This window comes from Sylvia atricapilla, chromosome 32 (assembly GCF_009819655.1).
Source record: "Sylvia atricapilla isolate bSylAtr1 chromosome 32, bSylAtr1.pri, whole genome shotgun sequence".
In the NCBI taxonomy this organism is placed as follows: domain Eukaryota; kingdom Metazoa; phylum Chordata; class Aves; order Passeriformes; family Sylviidae; genus Sylvia; species Sylvia atricapilla.
The window spans coordinates 121,784-139,998 of NC_089171.1; the positions used below are offsets into that span (position 1 = coordinate 121,784).

The following is an 18,215-nucleotide window of genomic DNA, read 5'->3' on the forward strand; positions in this document are numbered from 1 at the left end:
CCACCTGCAGCTGCACCAGCCCCGCTGCACACGGAGAACCTGCACAGCTCTGCCCGCACTCGGGGGGCTCAGGGACACCCCCGACTCAACGTTGCCACATGCACCTGGCCACCAATGCCCAACCCAGGGAATTGGGGCCGGCTGAGAGCCCCTCGTGGGCACAAAACCCCACGGCTCAGCCCACAGCTGCACCTGCCCCACCCGGCAATGGGGCACATCCCAACCTGGGCCGAAGTCTGTCTGCTACGGGCATTGGATGCCACACTCGGCAAAAGCTCCACCGCCGGAGCGATCGGGGCCTTCCCGGGCCTCAGAGTAATTCTAGAGCTAAAGCGGTGAGAGACATCAGCTCCGCTCAGATAATACATGCCAGCGCTCATCCCGGGCCCGGGAAGCGCCTCCTCCTCCGGCCCGGCGCAGAGCCGCTGTTCCCAGCGCGGGACGCTCCCTCCGGCCGCAGCCGGGCCCCGGGCCGCAGCCCTTGGCACGGCGCTGGAGCCAGCGCCGCTGGCGGCGGGACAAAACGCCCCCGCCGCCGCCCCGGCTCGGCCCTTGCCGCGGCCCCGGCTCGGCGGCACCGCCATCGGCCTCAGCGGCCTCCGCGGCCTCCCGCCGCCGCCTCGCCCGGCCCGGCCGCTCCGCCCTGGGCCGCGCCGTTCCGGCAGCGCCGCGCCCGGGGCAGCGCCGGCGGCACCGCGCCCTTGGAGCGGCCCCTGCCACAGCCCGGCCACCGGCACCCTCGGGGGCTCTGCCCGGGGGGATCTGCCCGGGGGGCTCTGCCCGAGGGGCTCCGTGCCCGGGGTGATCCGTGCCCGGGGTGATCCGTGCCCGGGGGCTCCGTGCCCGGGGTGATCCGTGCCCGGGGGCTCCGTGCCCGGGGTGATCCGTGCCCGGGGGGCTCCGTGCCCGGGGGGCTCCGTGCCCGGGGCGCTCCCGCCGCTCCCCGCCCAGAGCCCCGCCACCAAGGAGACGCCCCCGCGACCCCTCCCGGGATCCCCGGCAGCCCTCGGGATCCCCACCTTTCCCCGAGATCCCCGCCTGACCCCGGCTCCGGCCCGCACCACGCGGCCGCTCCCGCCGCCGGTTCCGCTGCAAGGGACATCCGGCCGCGGCGGGGCGGGAGGAGCTGCCGGCGGCATCCGCCCCCATCCGCCTGCGGCTCCCTCAGCCCCGGCCCACCCACCTCCATATGGCTAATTAAGCAACTCCCTCATGCGCCTCCCTTCCACCTCCGTGGTCATTCATCCTCATCCCATCCGCCTCCTTCCCCTTTATCACCCTCCATGTACATTCCGTCCCCCTTTATCTGCTTTCACCCGCATCTTAACCGCCTCTGTCCCCATCCGCCTTCATTCCCATCGCAACCTTCACCCCAGCCCACTCCATCCACCCTGCGTCCATCCCCATCCCAATCGCTGTCGTCCTGATAGGAAAATGCGTGCCAATGTATTCACAAAAGACTGGATGTGGAAAGAATGGGTTGTGGGGTCCTTCACTACTGTCATAAAATGGGTGTTAATATCTTCTAAATGGATTTTAAGGTCTGTATGAACATCCACTTGGGCAAGTTTGTTACTGAACCCAGGCTGCTTGACCCAGACATTTTGAGCTCCTGAACTGTAGGGTAATAGGAGAAATGGGTCCGCACAAAGTGTGCTGCAGATGGTTTGAACTTCTGGTGGACCCACAGAACCCAGACAGCCTCAGTTTCTGAACTTCATGGGAAAATGGCAACACATGTTCAAGGGGGGAATATGTAGTAGGTGGTTTGGGAAGGCTGTAACTTCCTGGTTCCTCAGGCAATGGGGAAAGGAAGAGGGCAACATGCGATTGGGAGTTTAGAATAAAAAGAGACTGCACCCTCCAAAACCTCAAGAGACACCTCAGGGGTGTATGCCTCAGTGGACTCTCTCCCTTTATTCAAATAAAGTTGTAGGACTCCTCTGTCTCCTTTGTGGACATTGGCTTTTTGTAGCATGGCTTCTCTGAGCAGTTCCCATCCACTTCCATCTCCATTCCATCCTCCCCTGTCCATTCCCAGCCCACCCCAGTCCCACCCAAAAGCCCATCCCATGCTGGGATGGGCACAAGGCAGTGGATCTCACTAGAGCCTGTGAGGAGTGCAGGGTCAGCTGCTCCTGCCCTGTCAACACCAACAGCATTTATCATCCTGGCAGTGACTCTAGAACAGCCTTTTTCCAGGGAAATCCTCGGCACCACACAGTCTCGTTCCTGGCCCTTATCAGGGCGTTAGGGCAAGGCCCAGCTCAGGCCACTGCAACGCCCAAACCCAGCCCATTTCCTGCACGCTTTTCCACAGGATCAGTTGATCCACATTCCCACTGCCCCAGTCTTCTTTCCTCCCATATGTAGCCCCTCTCACACACCATCACTATCATTCATCCATAACAAGGAATTCTGGCTCAAGGCATGAGAAACATGGATTCACTTTAGTTTTTCTTGAGATCTGGCTCTTGAAAGGCTCAGAACCTACAAAGTTTCCTGTGGATCTTGGGAACTGGGGTCCTGGAGCCTAACTGCCAGAGCCAGCTGGCCCTTCCACAGGAGGAAAAGTCATGGTTTTTTTAAGTTCCCTGAGGTTGATCCAGTTGCCATCACCCAAACCCCAGGAATAAACAAAGGGAGAGGATCAGTGCCATTAAAAACATGGAAACACCCCAAATCCAACCATCAGGTTTGCTCATCCAGGTTTGCTGGGGAAAGAGTTTTGTCTCCTTTGCTGCTGAAAGCCAGAGGGAGATTTGGAAAGAGCAATATGATCCCTGTGGAGTTTAGGGATGTTTGGGATCATCAGTCAGTGGTATGGGCTCAGGGGATGGATGGGGTTCCAGAGCCTGTGCTGGATCAGGCACAAGAATAGGAGTTTGATGGAGAAGGGTTTCCCCCATGTTTTTCTAATGGAGAAATGCAGCACAATCCCTTTCCCTGGAATTCTGGGCCTGGAGCTGCTGTATCCATCAGGCCTTGTACCTGCCCAGGTGCTCACGGGCAATGATCACTCGCTGGATCTGTGCCGTGCCCTCGTAGATCTGCAGGGAAAACCAGAGACAGGTGAGCCAGCAGCTGGGAAAGGTGTTTGACCAGAGTCTGCACAGCTGTGACCCCTCCCTGCACCAAGCCAGGGGGCAGTAAGAGGGAAAACTTGGAAAAATTAGTGTGACAATGACCCATTAGAGGCAATAAGCAAATACAGGTGTGTGTTCAGTGCAGGAGGGATCCAGGGACTCCCCAGGTATGCAAACACATGTGTGCCCAGCACAGAAGAGATCCAGGGATCCCCCAAGGAGAGCCCAGGGTGGCTCCAGGACAGCAGAATTTCAGTGTTTCAGCTCCCAATCCTGCCTGAAGTTGCTTCAGCAAATCACTCCTATACCTGCAAATCCACTTCCTCTGCAGTCACAAAGTCAGTATAACAATCACCAAACAGCAGAAAGCTTTTCCAAGTAAAACTGCTGGAATTGCAAGGTCCAACCCCTTTCCCAAGTTGTTGCAGGGATGGAGGGGAACAGGAAAACACTCAAAATTTCACACTAAATCAGAGTAATTTGAACAATTTCAAAACCTCAGCATGCCTGGCCATGCATTGACGATGGAGATGTGTGATGGAGGATCTTGGTGGAAAAAAAACCCAGAACAGGAAAAAAGCCTGATTCTTACAAAGTCTCATAGCCTGTTCAGTTCCTCCCTGGCAGGATTGAAATCAGAACTGAGAACTTTTCAATTCCAAACATCTGTTTTCTGTCCTTGGAGAGGGAAAAATTCCTGGCTGGTGAGAACAGCTGGAATTTTAAAGTCAGCTGTAAAAGGAATGTCAACCACCTGGAATCTCAGCTGCTATGGTCACTTGATGACAGGTCAGAGCCCATATGAGTTCCCTGAGACCTGTTTGGATCAGTTCCAGACAGTCATGGTTATTGTTGGAAATAGGGAAAAGGTGAAAGTCGTTGGGTTTCTTAAAGAAATGAATCCATTCCTGCTGAATAACAAACTTGAACCAACAGAGGAATTCTGGCGTGGAATAAGTTCTTGGCAATAACACTGCAGAAAAAGCAATGGGGATTAGGGAAGTGTGTGGGCTGAAAATGAGGATATATGACCATGTTTTGTTCTTTTGGAAAATAAACCAATAAATAAATATCTGAAGAAGTGAATCACCATGGGCTGTGCCCCATGGCTGTTTCTACAGCACAGAGTGTAATTAATTAATCCATGAGTCTCAGTGCCCGTGACATCTCAGCCAAAGCATCTGCCCAGTGAGTAGCCATCTGAGAACTTCCTTGATTCAATGCTTTTCAGTCTCCAAATCTTTTTAGCCTGTGTCCATCCTGATTGCAATTAATCAGCAATTAATTACTTTGTATTTAGCCTGTGTCCATGCCGATTGCAATTAATCAGCACATTAATTAATGTGCCTGCATTGCCATGGAGACCTCTTGCTCTGTCCCACTCACCTGATAGATTTTGGCATCCCTCATGAGCTTCTCCACGGGATATTCTGTGTTGAAGCCATTGCCCCCAAAGATCTGCACAGCATCAGCAGCCACCTGGTTGGCAATGTCCCCAGCGAAGGCCTTGGCGATGGAGGCATAGAAGGTGTTGCGGCGGCCAGCGTCCACCTCCCAGGCCGCGCGCTGGTACCCGAGCCGGGCCAGCTCCACCTTCATGGCCATCTCTGCCAGCAGGAATGCCACAGCCTGGTGCTGGGAGAGTGGAGATCCAAGGGGTCAGCCTCAGAGGGCTGTGACACTACAGGAGAAGGAGCTTTCTGCTCGGAATCATGAAATCATTGGGGTTGGTTGCACAAGACCATTAAGATCATCAGGACCAAGCCTCGCCCCGGCACCATCATGGTCATCACTAATCTGTGTCCCCAGGTGCCACAAGGACGGGGGACTCCACCAGAGCCACGCTTTTCTGGGAATAAATCTTCCCTAATATATAATTTTATCTTCATTTCTTAATTTGCAAATTCAGTGCACTTAGGAAGTTGTGTTCAAGGAGCTCTGTGGAACTGGGATCTGCGCTGGATCAGACTTTCCCGTGTGTAACTCGAAACGCACCTCCACGATGGGTTTCCCGAAGGTTTTCCTCTCCAGGGCGTACCTCGTGGCCTCGTCAAGCGCTCGCTTCGCCAGCCCCACAGCCCCTGCTGCCACCTGGGTGGGCACAGCGAGGGATGAGCAGCAGAAATTCCTGTTTGCTTTGTGAGCAGCCCATTCCTGGTACTCACCGGGGGCCTGGTCTTGTCGAAGGCGCCCATGGCAATCTTGAAGCCAGCGCCCTCCGCAATCAGCACGTTCTCCTTGGGGACTCGCACATCCTCAAAGACGATCCCGCGCGTGTCCGAGCAGCGCTGGCCCATGTTCAGCTCCTGGAAAAGGGGTGTGCCACTGAAACAGATTCTTCCCAGGTACAATCAATTTCATCCTTTAGTTCACTTAAAGAATAAATAACTTTTTTTACCTTAAGAAACCACTTTATTTTTAGCTAAAACCCACCAGAGAGAAGAAATACCAGTTTGGACTAACCAGCCCAGTAAGCCCCTGACCTGTCACACCTGAGCTGGTCACTGCCTCGATGTGGAAGATAATTCTGAAGCTGGAATCCCTCCTTTAACCTTTTCTGGTTCAATTTATCCTCTGGAGGATTCAGTTCTACATATAATTCAATTCTATCCTCTCACATGGGGGAGAAAACAGTCAAGAACAGACTTGCAGCAGCTGCAAGACCCAGCTGTACTGCCAAAAGACAAATGCATAAATAAATAAGGTTTTCAGGTTCCAAATGTAAGCAAAGAGAGAGAAAACCAGGGCCTCCATGGTGCCTTACTTGGGCAGAAGGAGCTGAAATTGCACCAAACTGGGTGATTTTGGGGAAGGTTCTGCCAACACCTTCACTCCCCTTGGGACATCCTTGGCAATTCCATGTTCTTAAAAGTTCTTTTGCAGCTGGGCAAAATTATCTGCTTTTGACCCTTCTGAGAAATTCTTTATCTGAATTCATAAAATTATAATCCTATTGTCATTATATCTAATTACATATATTACGTGTAATTATATATCTTACATGTAATTATATATCATTATCTTACATATAATATGCATAAAATTTACATATAAATACATATATGTAAATATAACTATTACATGTGTCTTACAAACAGTTTCTGGGCACTGTAAGAATTCCAAAACCCATCTATGAGCCCTGACAAGGTTCAGCCATTTTCCTTTCACGGCGATTCATGGTGTTACTGGCTCAGGAAGGAGTGAGAATTCCTGGTGATTACCTTCCTGCCAATCTGGATCCCAGGGCTGTCAGCCTCCACGATGAAGCCTGTGAAGGCTTTGCTGGCCGGGGCCCCGTGGTCAGGATCAGTGCGGGCCAGCAGGAAGTACCTGAGGAGGACAGAGATGGGGGTCAAGATCACCCCCAACAATCAGACACTTAGTGGCAAAAATGCTGAGTGGTTTTGTCCATATTTGTACTGTACACGAAATCGACTGGTAAAGTAACAACCCTTTTTAACTGGCCCTTCCAAAAAACAATCCAAAAAAACCCAAAAAACCCCCAAAAAACACCACAACAAAAACAAAACAAATGAGGAGTAAGGAGTGTGAGTAGTGTCAGTGTTGTCTGGGCATCTCTTTCCCAAAAAATCAAGGTTTAATGAAATGCCGTCAGAAAAGCCTGCAAAGCTTCTCCACTTTTCTCATGTGTTGCAAGTCTCAATATCCCACTTCATCCTCCCAAATAGCCCAAAATAAGCCAATTCCCAGTACTTCTTTAAGAATTATTGTACAGGGTATGCAGCATTGTGTTCAAGGCCTTTTCCTCTCAACTGAAAATATTTCCATTTTACTCTTCTCAGTACCATTTGTAAATTAGGTGTTTGTGTCAGCAATTGCTGTAAAACTCATTTAGGGGGGTCAGAAATGTGCTGGGAGAGTCTCTGTGTTGGTTCTGCCTCGGGCAACAAATTAAGCAGTGAGAAATCCCAACTTTCATAGATAGATGTATAAAGTTTTTCCTCTTGAACTGAGAAGAGTTTGTGTGTTGGAGTGGGGAGAGGGTAAGCCCCGAGGAAGGGTCTGTGCTGCCCTCCCCGGACACCACAGCACCAGCCTGGGCTCTTTGACTCTTCAGAAATGTATTACCTTAAGACAATTAAATACCAAGTTTTCCCTGTTGACTGGGAGGCATTCCTGGCTGAGTCAGAAGCATCTGATCCCTGTCTGGGAGCCAGGTCAGGGCTCGGTAATGTGAGCATTTTGGAGTTGACTCTGAGTAACTCCCTATCCCAAAGGGAAAGCGGAGAAAACTGCGTCTACTTTCAGCCCAAATGAGAAGCATTCCGACCAGAGCTGTGACATCATCGAGCTCTGATGTCATTAGCCCATTTCCTCTTTAGGCACACACAGCACTGGGACTGCCGGTGCTGATGCCTTAGGTTTTAGCTTTCATGTTTTTCAGATTCTCTGCTGCCTAGGGGTGTAGTTCTGAGCCACATAATAAGTGCTAGTAAGCTCTCTTACAGTGTAGGTAGACAAAACAAATTCTTTTCCTTCTGAAGACCAAGGATGACTTTCAGGCCCAAAAGCATAACCAACAGTGGACTGAAGGGACAAACAAGAAAGATGAGACCTCACAACTGAGGCTGTAATTAGACAACTAAACCCCAATATGCAAACGGACCCAAAACTTATAAAAGTGTAAGACCTTGTAACTAATCATCAATTTTTGTGACCAGTCTGAGTTCACCTTGCGTGTAGCCCTGGTCAGGCTCCTGTCCTGCCCAAGATGTATCCTAGAGGCCTTTCAATAAACACCTACTTTATTCACTAGCTCTGTCCAGTCTCTGTTTCAGGTCAGCCTTCCTAAGGCCTCTTCCCAATGAACTGGTGAGACACTGGAACACTCTGGTTTGCGACATGCCCATAAGGAAACCCCAGTACAGACCAGTGTGGCCACAAAAGGAACGCACCAGTTGGCCTTCCCGCCGTTGGTGATCCACATCTTCTGCCCGTTGATGATGTACTCATCTCCTTTCCTCTCTGCCCGGGTTCTGATCCTGGCCACATCCGAGCCTGCACCCGGCTCTGTCACACAGTAAGCCTGAAAGAACAACCCCCACATCCCAAGGAATAAACATTCTGGGTTTGGGAAACCACAAAATCGTTGTGGAATTGTGGGCAATGACTGACTGCCTCTGGTCACACAAGCGTCAGAGGCTCATTTGTTGTTAATTAATTACTAAAGTAATGGGATTCCCTGAACAAACACACATCAGGTTCCCCTGTCATTAATTAATTAATCAGTAGGATTCCCTGGTCACACTCACACACATCAGGGGCTCTTCTGTCATCCTGCCCAAATATTTTTTCTGCTGCTGTTCGTTCCCAGCGATGATCACGGGCATTTGCTGGAAGGGAATGATCAGAGCATTAACCCATCACCTCAAGGGCCCAGAGCCCAGTTTGAGAGGCCCAGCCCCAGTTCCAGATGGCTGCAGGACTCACCCCCAGGGAATTGGCCTCGATGGCTGTCTGCACCCCAGTGCATCCGTATGCCAGCTCCTCTGTGATCAGACATGCCTCGAAGGTGCCCAGCCCCAGCCCACCTGTGGGGGGACAGGAGAGGATGCAGGGGGCTCTCAGGTGCAGAATATTAATGATTTGCAAGCATTTGTTATCCCAAACATCCCCCATGGGCACTGAGTTCCATTAGATGTTCTCCCTTGGGAACGCCTTGGGAAATAGCATGCTGCCAGATTGATATTTTTATTATTTTATTTGTTTCTTTTCATTGAAATCAGATGATTTAAAAATCCCGTTTCACCATTCTCAGGAGAGTTAATTTTTTGCTCAAGGTGGGACAAGTGGCACAAAATGGCCAGAAGGTGCCACCAGGATCTGTCACTGCTTTACATCTGAGCATTCCCTGGGGAGTTCTTGGGAGGCGGAAAAGGGCCACATGAGCTCTGAATCTCGAAACTATGAATTATATCCCTCAAATCCCTTTTTTCAGAGGCAGGGATTAGTGCAGCAGACACCATTTTACCTGGGAAGTTTGAATCACTTCTTCCCTTTCCTGTGTCCATCTCTTTTCCCATTTGGAATTCCATTTGAACCCTTGATTCTATGACCTTCTCCCACAGCCCTTTACACCAGCCTCAACATTTTCACACTCACCATCAGTCTCAACAATACCTCCTTTTCCAGTCTATACGTGGATATCCAGCCAAACTGTGCTGATGATTTCCCTATGAAACCTGATGGTTTTTCAAATTCATTCCTGAATTTCAAGTGTTTTGCACCAACCCAACCCCTCCCTCTCACTGCTGGGGGTCAGACAAGGGGACCTTTAAAGGCCACTCTTGGTTCAAACGTTCCCATGATTCTCAGGCTCTGCTGCAGAAACTCAGTTTTTGATACCACATACACCAAATCAGTCAAAAAGATCCAACAGGGCATGCTCTGGACACTTCCCCAACTCCACTTTCAGGTAAAACAGGGACTCTGAAGTGTAACATTTTTATCCATGGTTACACACTGGCTGCACCTCAGCTAAACTGGTAACTGATCTTCAGAAATGAGCCCTTAAATCAGCTCCAGCCTGAGGAAGAATCAAAGTAAACCCTTGAATTCCTGACATGGGGATGATAAGAACTGGGATCATGGGAGAAAATCTGGCCATAAGTTACTACATCAGAATCTAATTCCTCACCTGATCCCATCCAGCCTTGTTACACCCATATGTGCCAACCTGCCCACAGACTGCTTTGGGATTACTCCAGTGTGCAACAGGTAATTTTATATGTAATCTATAAATTCACACCACAATCTCCTCCAAGGTCTTTTCTTTGGTTTATCTTAGGGATTAAAAGGGATCACACTCACCGCAGCTCTCTGGGATGTGTGAATTCATCAGCCCAAGCTCCCAGGCACGTTTGATGAGTGGCACAGGATACTGAAACAGGGAAAATCACAGTTGATTATCACAGGTAAAATTTCAAATTTTAGGTTAAGAGAAAAATCTTATTTTTCCTCCTTTGGGGTGGATTTACCTCCCCAGTCCTGTCATACTGTGCAGCAACAGGAATAATCTCCTCCAGCGCAAATTTCCGGGCAGTAGCTTGGAATTCCTTCTGTTCATCTGTCAGTTCTGTTGAAAAAATAAGGCAAAATAGTCATAAAGAAACTCAACTTTCTCCTTCCCTCTGAACCCCCCTGAGCTCTGAGCAATGCCTACAACAGCATTAGTTTAAAAATTATTCAAAAACTACTGGAAATGGAGAAAAAAGGTTAAAAAATGTTTTTACCAAAAACATCTCTCAAACATCTGCCGCTGGCCCAGAGAATTTCCTCTAATAGCTCAGGTGTGGAGAAATTTCTGTGTCACATCCCTAGACACACTCTGTTCCCCTGGTGTTGCTCATGGATATTCTAATGGTATAAAAGTCAACAGCGGATCATCACTCAATGCTGAGGCTTTTTGTGCAATAAAAAAAGCTCAAGGCAGTTACAGAAAAGAAGAAAGTCTCTGAAAAATCACCCCCTGCCCTGGCTGCCCTGGAGAGAAAAAGGGCTTTTAGTTTTCAAATAGTTTTTCTAAAAAGAATAGAAATCTATTCCAAATTAACATCAGTTTCGGAAATTCCTCCTGAGCTGCAGTACTTGTTGTGTGGGTTTTTTGGTCGTTTGTTTTGTTGGGGGTTGTCTGGGGTGTGGGGCTTGCCTCTTTATTTTGGTCCTTTGGATTTTTGCCCCTGCACTGCCATTTTTCCCTCCCTGTTCCCTCCCTTCCCAGCCCTGCCACACTCACCGAAGCTGAACCCATTCACAGGTTTGCTCAGGTGCACGTTTTGGGCAGGTTTGCTGGAGTACAACCTCCAGCCAGGCCAACCCAGGGTCCGGAGCAGCTGCAGCAGGAAAGGACCATAAGAATGAAGGAATATCCCAGACTGGAATAAGAAGCCTGTCCTAAAGGTGCCAGCGCAGCCCCATAACACAGTAAGGGACACAGACTGTGACAGGTGGCACACAGGGAACACAAGTGTTGTCAGAGAACACTGAAAATATCTGTAAAGCCAAAAAAGTGAACTGTGGGGAGAGCTGGGATCAAGCACGGAATGCTGAGCTGCTGAGTCAGTGTGTGTGCCCATCTTGGGTAAGGTACCACAAGGTAAAGTTTTATTGTGGGGTTTTCACAAGACACAAGTGTTGCAAAACTGTCTGTTCTCACTCATGTTTTCCCTTTTTGCCTGAGTTTTCTTACCAAACTGCTGCCACAGGTGTGTAAAGAAAACAGAACACCACACCAGGAAACAACCCTCCCAAGTGTTCTAGACATTGAAGTATAACTGACAAAAAGATGAGGTAGAAAAAAAAAAAAAACAGGGTATTGTAATCTGTAAACTGGGGAGTTTATTTGTTTGGGCTTTGGTTTGGGTTTGGTGTTGCCGGAGGTTTTTTTGGTGGGGTTTTTTTTGGTTGTTTTTTTTGTTTGTTTGTTTGTTTTGGTTTTTTTTTTTTTTTGTTTTTTTTTCCTTAAGGATGATCCAGTCCTATGCAGCATCTCCACCAAAAGGTTTAGACAAAACTAGAAAAAGCCCAGAATTCTCAAGAAGGCTGAAGGTGACACATCTCCCAAAGGAGCTGCCAAGTTTGTGTTTCAGATGTTCAGTCATGTGGTTCTTCTGCCCCTGCGGCTGGGCAAGGTCAAGGGCATCACTGAGGTGACTCTGGACACATCAACACCTCTGCACAGCTGAAGGTGAGGGTTGGGCAGGGGGATCTCACCCAGACAAGAAACCAAAGTTCTCACGCAGGGATAAGGCACTGGAACAGTGGGGGTGTCCTTCTGATCCGAATGTTCCCAGTGAGGTGGGATAGGACTTGGAGCAACCTGCTGTAGTTGCTCCAAGTTGGCAGTGGGGTGGGACCGGTGGTCTCTTAGGTCCCTCCCCACCCAAACCACTCTGGGATTCTGTGTGAGGATTTGGGCAAGCACCTGATCACTCGATCAGCCTCGCTGTCCACTCCACGCTTAGACCCAGCTCCCCGTGCCTTCCACCTGCTCTGCCCCCACTGAACCTCAAATTCCGGTGCCAGGAATATCATCCATTAGATCCCCAGCCGTCGGGCACAGTCGCCCCCGCCGCTCCCGCTGTCACCGTGACACTTGAGGCAGGTGGCCACGTCCCACCGGGGGGCACAGGAGGGGCATTGGACGGAGACACTGGATGGACACGGCAGAGCCGGCGCCCTTCACCTTTCCCCTAATTCAGGAATGACGGGGAGAACTGGAAGTGCCGACGCAGTTCCCGGGCAAAGAGATCGATAGATCCCTATAAAAGGAATGTTCCAAATTTCTAACGGGACGGGCACCGACCCCCCGGGCGAGGAACGAAGCGGCGCGGGAGCGGCAGCGCGCTCAGACCCCGATTCGGGATCCTCGGGATTGAGGTTGGCAGCGCCGCCCCAGCCCCAGGACGACCCCAGCCCCGACCCTCCTCCCCTGATTCTGCCCGTGCCCCCCGTGCCCCCCGTGCCCCGCTCACCCGGCTGGCGCTGAGCGCGGACATCGCGGCGGCGGTTCCAGCGCTGCGGGGCGCGGGGCGGGGCTGGGAGGGGCGGGGCGGGGCTGGGAGGGGCGGGGAGGGGCGGGGCTGGGCGGGGCTGGGAGGGGCGGGGCGGGGCGGGGCGGGGCGGGGAGGGGCGGGGAGGGGCGGGGGCGGGGCTGGGCTGGGCGGGGCGGGGCGGGGCTGGGAGGGGCGGGGCGGGGCTGGGAGGGGCGGGGCTGGGCGGGGCGGGGCGGGGCGGGGCTGGGAGGGGCGGGGCTTGGCGGGGCGGGGCTGGGCTGGGAGGGGCGGGGCTGGGAGGGGCGGGGCTTGGCGGGGCGGGGCTGGGCTGGGAGGGGCGGGGCTGGGAGGGGAGGGGCGGGGCTGGGCGGGGCTGGGAGGGGAGGGGCGGGGCGGGGCGGGGCTGGGAGGGGCGGGGCCGGGCGGGGAGGGGAGGGGCGGGGCCGGGCGCTCCCCACACCCCCGAACACGGCGATGCCCCCTGAACGAGGCGGTGCCCCCCGAAGGAGGCGGTGCCCCCCGAACGAGGCGATGGCCCCCGAACAGGGCGGTGCCCCCCGAACACGGCGATGCCCCCGAACAGACCGGTCTGAGGTCTCCTCCGCGCCCCTTGCCCTCCTCTGCACCGTTTTGTCGGGATGACAAGGGATCGGCTGCTTCGATTTCCCTGGGAGTTAACCTTTTGCCGTGTGAGATTACCTCGCGATGGGTTCGGGTATCGCTGGCGGGTTTCTCACGGAAAGTTTGGCTTAATGCGGCAGAAACGGCTCCCTGCCTTGGGCAGACACTTCTCGGCTTAAACCAGCAGGTTAAAAAACTGATCGTGGTCTCACACAGGCTTTGCTCCGGCCGTGGCTGGCTTTTCACTCCAGTGGCGGTGGAATGGAGACGGGAAGGGAGCTGGGGCAGGGCCTGGCTCACCGGGAACGGCTGAGGGAGCGGGGGATCAGCCTGGAGAAAAGGAGAGCCGGGGGGAACCTTCTGGCTCTCTACGACCCCCTGACGGGAGGGTGCAGCCAGGAAGTGGTCGGGCTCTACTCCCAGAGAACAAAGGACTAAACAAGGGGAAAGGCCCTCAAGCTGTGTCAGGGGATTTTTCAGGTTGGACATCAGGAAGAATTGCTTCATGGACAGGGTTGTCAGGCCTTGGAAGAGTCTGCCCAGGGAGGTGGTGAAGTCCCTATCCCTGGAGGTGTTCAGGGAATGACTGGGCATGGCAGTCAGTGCTCTGGATGTGTGATGAGGTGGTGTTTGGTCAAAGGTTGGACTCACTGATCTTGGAGGTCTTTTCCAACCTTAGGAATTTGAAGATTCTGTAACTTTTCCTCCCTGTAGTTAAGTAAAAGTTAATGTGTAACTTTATGTTATTCCAATGTTTAATGAAGACTTTCATGTGTTCTTCCTGTTTTAAATCCAGTCTCAAGCCCACAGAATGTGTGAATTTGGGGCTGTTAAACATCCCCTGTCCAGCAGCGCTCCACAGGTCACATTCCTGATTGCAACTGGGAGTTCAACTCCTGAGCAGCTCAGCTTCTGTCGATGGATTATTTATCCCTTGTACAGTTTCTGCGCACCTCAGTACTCCTCAGGTGATTTATCATCATAACAGCCCCAGGATGCAGAGCCATTTCTCCATCACATTTAAGAGAAGTGGGTTTTCCAATGAGCAGTGTAGATTTCACTGGAGTTCACTAACCAGGATCACGTTCCCCAGAATCACAGAGGCAGGTAGGAGGCATCTCCATCCCATATGGAAAGGTAATGGCACAGGTGTTATCTGCTCTCCTGGGTCACAAACAGCTGCAGCTGCTTCAGGTGCCTGAATACCTGTAGGGACCCCACACAAACACACACACACACACCCCCAGGGTATTCCTGCTGCAGGGATGGATTTCGGGAAAACATGGGCAGAATTGAGATGCTATTTCCAGATGCCTTCAAGACCAGTATCAATAACCTTTCTGGAAGGAACGAGCTCCTGAGATTTGTGGCCCAGGTACAAGCTGGTACAGGGGTTTTTTTGAGACAATCTAGGTGCAGAAGGCATTAATGTGGCTGGAAGCAGGAATGCAGGTCCCAGTGTGGATAAGGGATCCCAGTGACAAGGCTGATGCTCATCCTGCAATAGAGGATCACACCTTGGGGTGGGTGCTAGTCCCAGTGTGAAAAAGGGATCACAGCCACAGGATGGATGCTGGTCCCAGGATCAGGGATCACATCCACAGCGTGGGTGCTGATCCTGGGATAAGGGATTGTGGTCATGGGCTAGACATTGGTGTGGGATAGAGGTCCTGTGCAAGGGAGCTGTGGGTGACTGCCTTGCTGGTGGCAGGTGTATGTGTCTGTCTGTGCCTATCTATGTGTCCACGTAGCTCTGAGACACTGCTCCCCATGGCAGATTGAACCTATCCAGGGAGAGGCTGCAGCTGTATTGGGCTGGATTTGCTGGGAGATCTGGACACCCACTCTGCAGCTCCCTCACCTTCACCTGGGTGCTTGGACCCAGCTCCTGTGGGGCAGGAGCTCACCTGTGCTTAGTCCTGGCTTTGCTGAGAAGTTTTTCAGCGTTTTTACTCCCCAAACCCTTGTCAGATGGAACACTGATACTCTTCTCTAGGCATCCACAGAAAGTAAAGCAGCCCAGGCAGAGCATTCCACAGGGAATGGCCCTCTGCAGTATTCACTCCTTCTCTCTGAAGTGGCCAAGGTGGCACAGAGGTGTCTGAGAGGTGGCAGCCATGACTCCTGGAGTATGGAGGGGACTGCAATGGGCCATGACCCCAGAGTAGTCCCCATGCAGAGACTGACCACCATTTTTCCTCTCCAAATTTACCTTCCTTTGCCTTCCCACACATCATGCATCATTTAAGTCCTTTGTCCCCTTCATATTGGACTAAGGGTTCCTTGGGTCCTTCCCAAAGCCATAATTGAGCCCTGCTCCCCCAGCCTGCACCGCTTGCCAAAGTCACAGCCCCTTGGATCCCCTTGTTCCGTCACAGCTGGAAAACATCCTGCTCCAATGGATGTGAGCAGGTTCCTCCTCTGGATCCTTCTGCATATGACCGTGGCTCTCACACCAGGAGCTCAGCCACAGCAGAGGCCCAGGACATCCCTCTCTTCCTCCCCAGAGAATCCTCAGGCCAAGGCATGTGCTCAGACTGGCTAAAGTCACACACACACACACACACACACCCACATCCCAGCCTCCAATAGACCTTGGGGCTTTGGCTGTGACTGAGCTGGTGCCGGGCACATCCATCCCAGTGTGGTCATTGACTACCTGCCATGAGAACAGACTGGAGATCCCCATCTGCAGGGACAGGGAATGCAAGACCCCCACTGCTCCCACTGACTTCTTCTCCATGGTTTTTGAGGCAGAAGGTGGAGAGTGGCTGCAGAGGATGGTGTCAGAGCCCATGTGTGCAGGGCAGCAGGGCTAAGTGTCGGTCCTCTTGAGCTGCACTCCAGGAGATCACAATCCATGGGGTCTACCTGTGGTTCCCTGACTGTAAGTGCTCAGCTGGAACCAGACCCAGACCATGGGCCAGCACATCCAGCACATCTCCAACCCTGCACTGCCTAGAGCACAGCCTCATTTTGAACTAACCAGCACAGGTCCCCTGGCACTGCCTGGAGCACAGCCCTGTCCTGGACTGACCAACACATCCCTGCAGTGCCCAGAGCTCAGGCTTTTCCTGGGGGCTGGACCAGTGCATCCATGGTGCTTCAGGAAGGGACAACCCCTCAGGCCCTGAGAGAGGGGGTGATATATAACACAGAGAATAGAAAGTTTCAGTTTTCCTGAAGTTGCTGGGTAGAGCTTAAAGTCTAACTAGCAAAAAAGGTAAAAGGATGTAAAGGTGTGCAAACAGGATAATAAATATGGATGGAACCAGTGGAGAAGCAGAAAATGAAAAACATAGTGAGTTTATGGGCAAAGTTATGTAATAAGAAGCAACAGTTCCTTCTTCTGTGCCCTCATCCCTTTGAGAAGGGTGAGGGAAGGAGCAGTTGAGGTGTGTCTGGCCCAACTAAGGAGCATGGCAAGGCTCTTGTTTCCAGTCTGGGCTCCCAAGCACTAGAAAAACCTGACAGACCAGAGCTGAAAGGATGGTTGGGGCCTAGAGCACATCCTGGACAAGGAGAAGCTGGGAGAGAGGAGTTTTGAGGAATCCCAGAATCACTGAGTCTGGAAAAGACCTTCAAGGTCATTGAGTCCAACTTGTGACCAATCCCCAGCTTGCCAACCAGACCAGACACTGCATGTCACATCCAATCATTCATTGGGCACCTACAAGGGATCAAGGTCGCTCCCTCAGAGCCAAGGACCGGTTGGTAAAATCTCAGTCCATGATTTTTTCTCAGCGTTTGAGAAAAGGCCACTGGATGGATCTGGAGATGTCTGAGGATGTGTTTGGCTGAGGGACCAGCTGTGGCAAGAGCTGGGGACTCGTGTGCATCTCCTCAGAGTTCAGGGGAGTGGGAGCTGATGGAGGGAAACAGCTCTGACTAAGTTTTTCTGGTAAATCCAGGACACGGGACTGAATAGGCCTTGATCCTTTGCTCTTGTCCAGCAATGTCCCTGGCCCAGAAAGCCTTTCCAAGGAACTGCTCTGTGGAGAGCCCCTGTAAGACCCTCCATATCTCACCTTTGGAACAGCTCAAACTCCCTGAAGAAAATTCTCTCGGATTGCAGAGTAGTGATACAGGAGAAGCTGCACCATCTTATGGATGCCCTGGAGGGACGAGGTTGGGCAGATTCAATTCGAGAAAGGCAGTTGCAGATATTCCCAAACTAAAAGGATTATGATAACAGATAGAACACCCTCAGCACATGAGCGTCTGGATTTGGACTGGAAATGCCTTGGAAGGAAATACGGGCTTATTCTGTGGAGACACGCCATGGAGTGGATCAGCTTCTTCCAGGTGTCCTTGAATTCCCAGTTCCTCAGGCTGGAGCTGAGGGCAGGCAGTGCTGGAGGCACTACCAGGCACACAGCTGACCCAGACCCAGGGATGCTGGGGACGTGGGGTTGGGCTTAAGGGAGAAAACCAGGGCAGAGTTGGGTCAACCTTGACCAAACGTTGGGCAAATCTTTAACGGTAAGGTTAGCATTGAAACACATCATCACAGAATGATTATAGATCGTTGACTAGCTCTGGGAATCGGGGTACAGGGTACAAACCCAAATCAGACTCCGACAAAGGTTTGAGATGGACATGTTTTTATACCCTTTTGTTATATGACTACATATTAATTACTAAACCCATATTGTTCTATATATGAATTTGTGTAGTTTACATCAGGCCCGCAAACATCATTGCTCATGATTCTTGTTACGAATACACAAGAATCCTATTCAATTATCAAACAATTATTACATTTAACAATCCTATGATTGATCATATGAAGATTCTGCAGGTGCAGTTTCACACGATCTAGTGAAGACAAAACCTGACCTTTGTTTCTAGGGCCTGCGTAGTTTTGGTTCCTTTCACAGGCCGGTCCAGGCCCAACCTTTCCTACCACCTCCCCTGAATCTAATGTCTACAATTCCCATTATTTTTAGAGAGATTTTAACCCCATGCCATCAGTAACAAACAGCCCTTAGAG

At 51.7% G+C, this 18,215-nt stretch overlaps 1 protein-coding gene and 1 non-coding gene across 2 annotated transcripts; both read right to left on the minus strand.

Annotated features, from left to right (window-relative positions):
• Positions 1-304: 304 nt before the first annotated feature.
• On the minus strand, positions 305-388 carry LOC136373146 (small nucleolar RNA SNORD45). Its single transcript, XR_010745588.1, has one exon. It is a non-coding gene; the product is annotated as a small nucleolar RNA SNORD45 (small nucleolar RNA).
• Positions 389-2,431: 2,043 nt separating this feature from the next.
• On the minus strand, positions 2,432-12,632 carry LOC136373126 (medium-chain specific acyl-CoA dehydrogenase, mitochondrial-like). The gene is made up of 12 exons (XM_066338075.1): positions 12,581-12,632; positions 10,843-10,939; positions 10,085-10,182; positions 9,918-9,987; positions 8,538-8,638; positions 8,360-8,440; positions 8,003-8,133; positions 6,308-6,416; positions 5,252-5,392; positions 5,082-5,177; positions 4,473-4,721; positions 2,432-3,050 (listed from the first exon to the last, which is right to left on the minus strand). Exons 1-12 carry the CDS (start codon positions 12,602-12,604, stop codon positions 2,979-2,981), a joined length of 1,269 nt encoding a protein of 422 aa, XP_066194172.1. The 5' UTR covers positions 12,605-12,632; the 3' UTR covers positions 2,432-2,978.
• Between the last annotated feature and the right edge of the window lie 5,583 nt (positions 12,633-18,215).

Excerpts from the sequence above, each read along its gene's own strand:
- LOC136373126 (XM_066338075.1), bottom strand. The coding sequence starts at position 12,604 with ATGTCCGCGCTCAGCGCCAGCCGG. Across the intron at positions 10,183-10,842 it reads TGTGAATGGGTTCAGCTTCG|AACTGACAGATGAACAGAAG; the intron begins GTGAGTGTGGCA and ends TTTTTTCAACAG. Across the intron at positions 8,134-8,359 it reads CAGAAGAGCCCCTGATGTGT|GCTTACTGTGTGACAGAGCC; the intron begins GTGAGTGTGACC and ends TTGTTCTTTCAG.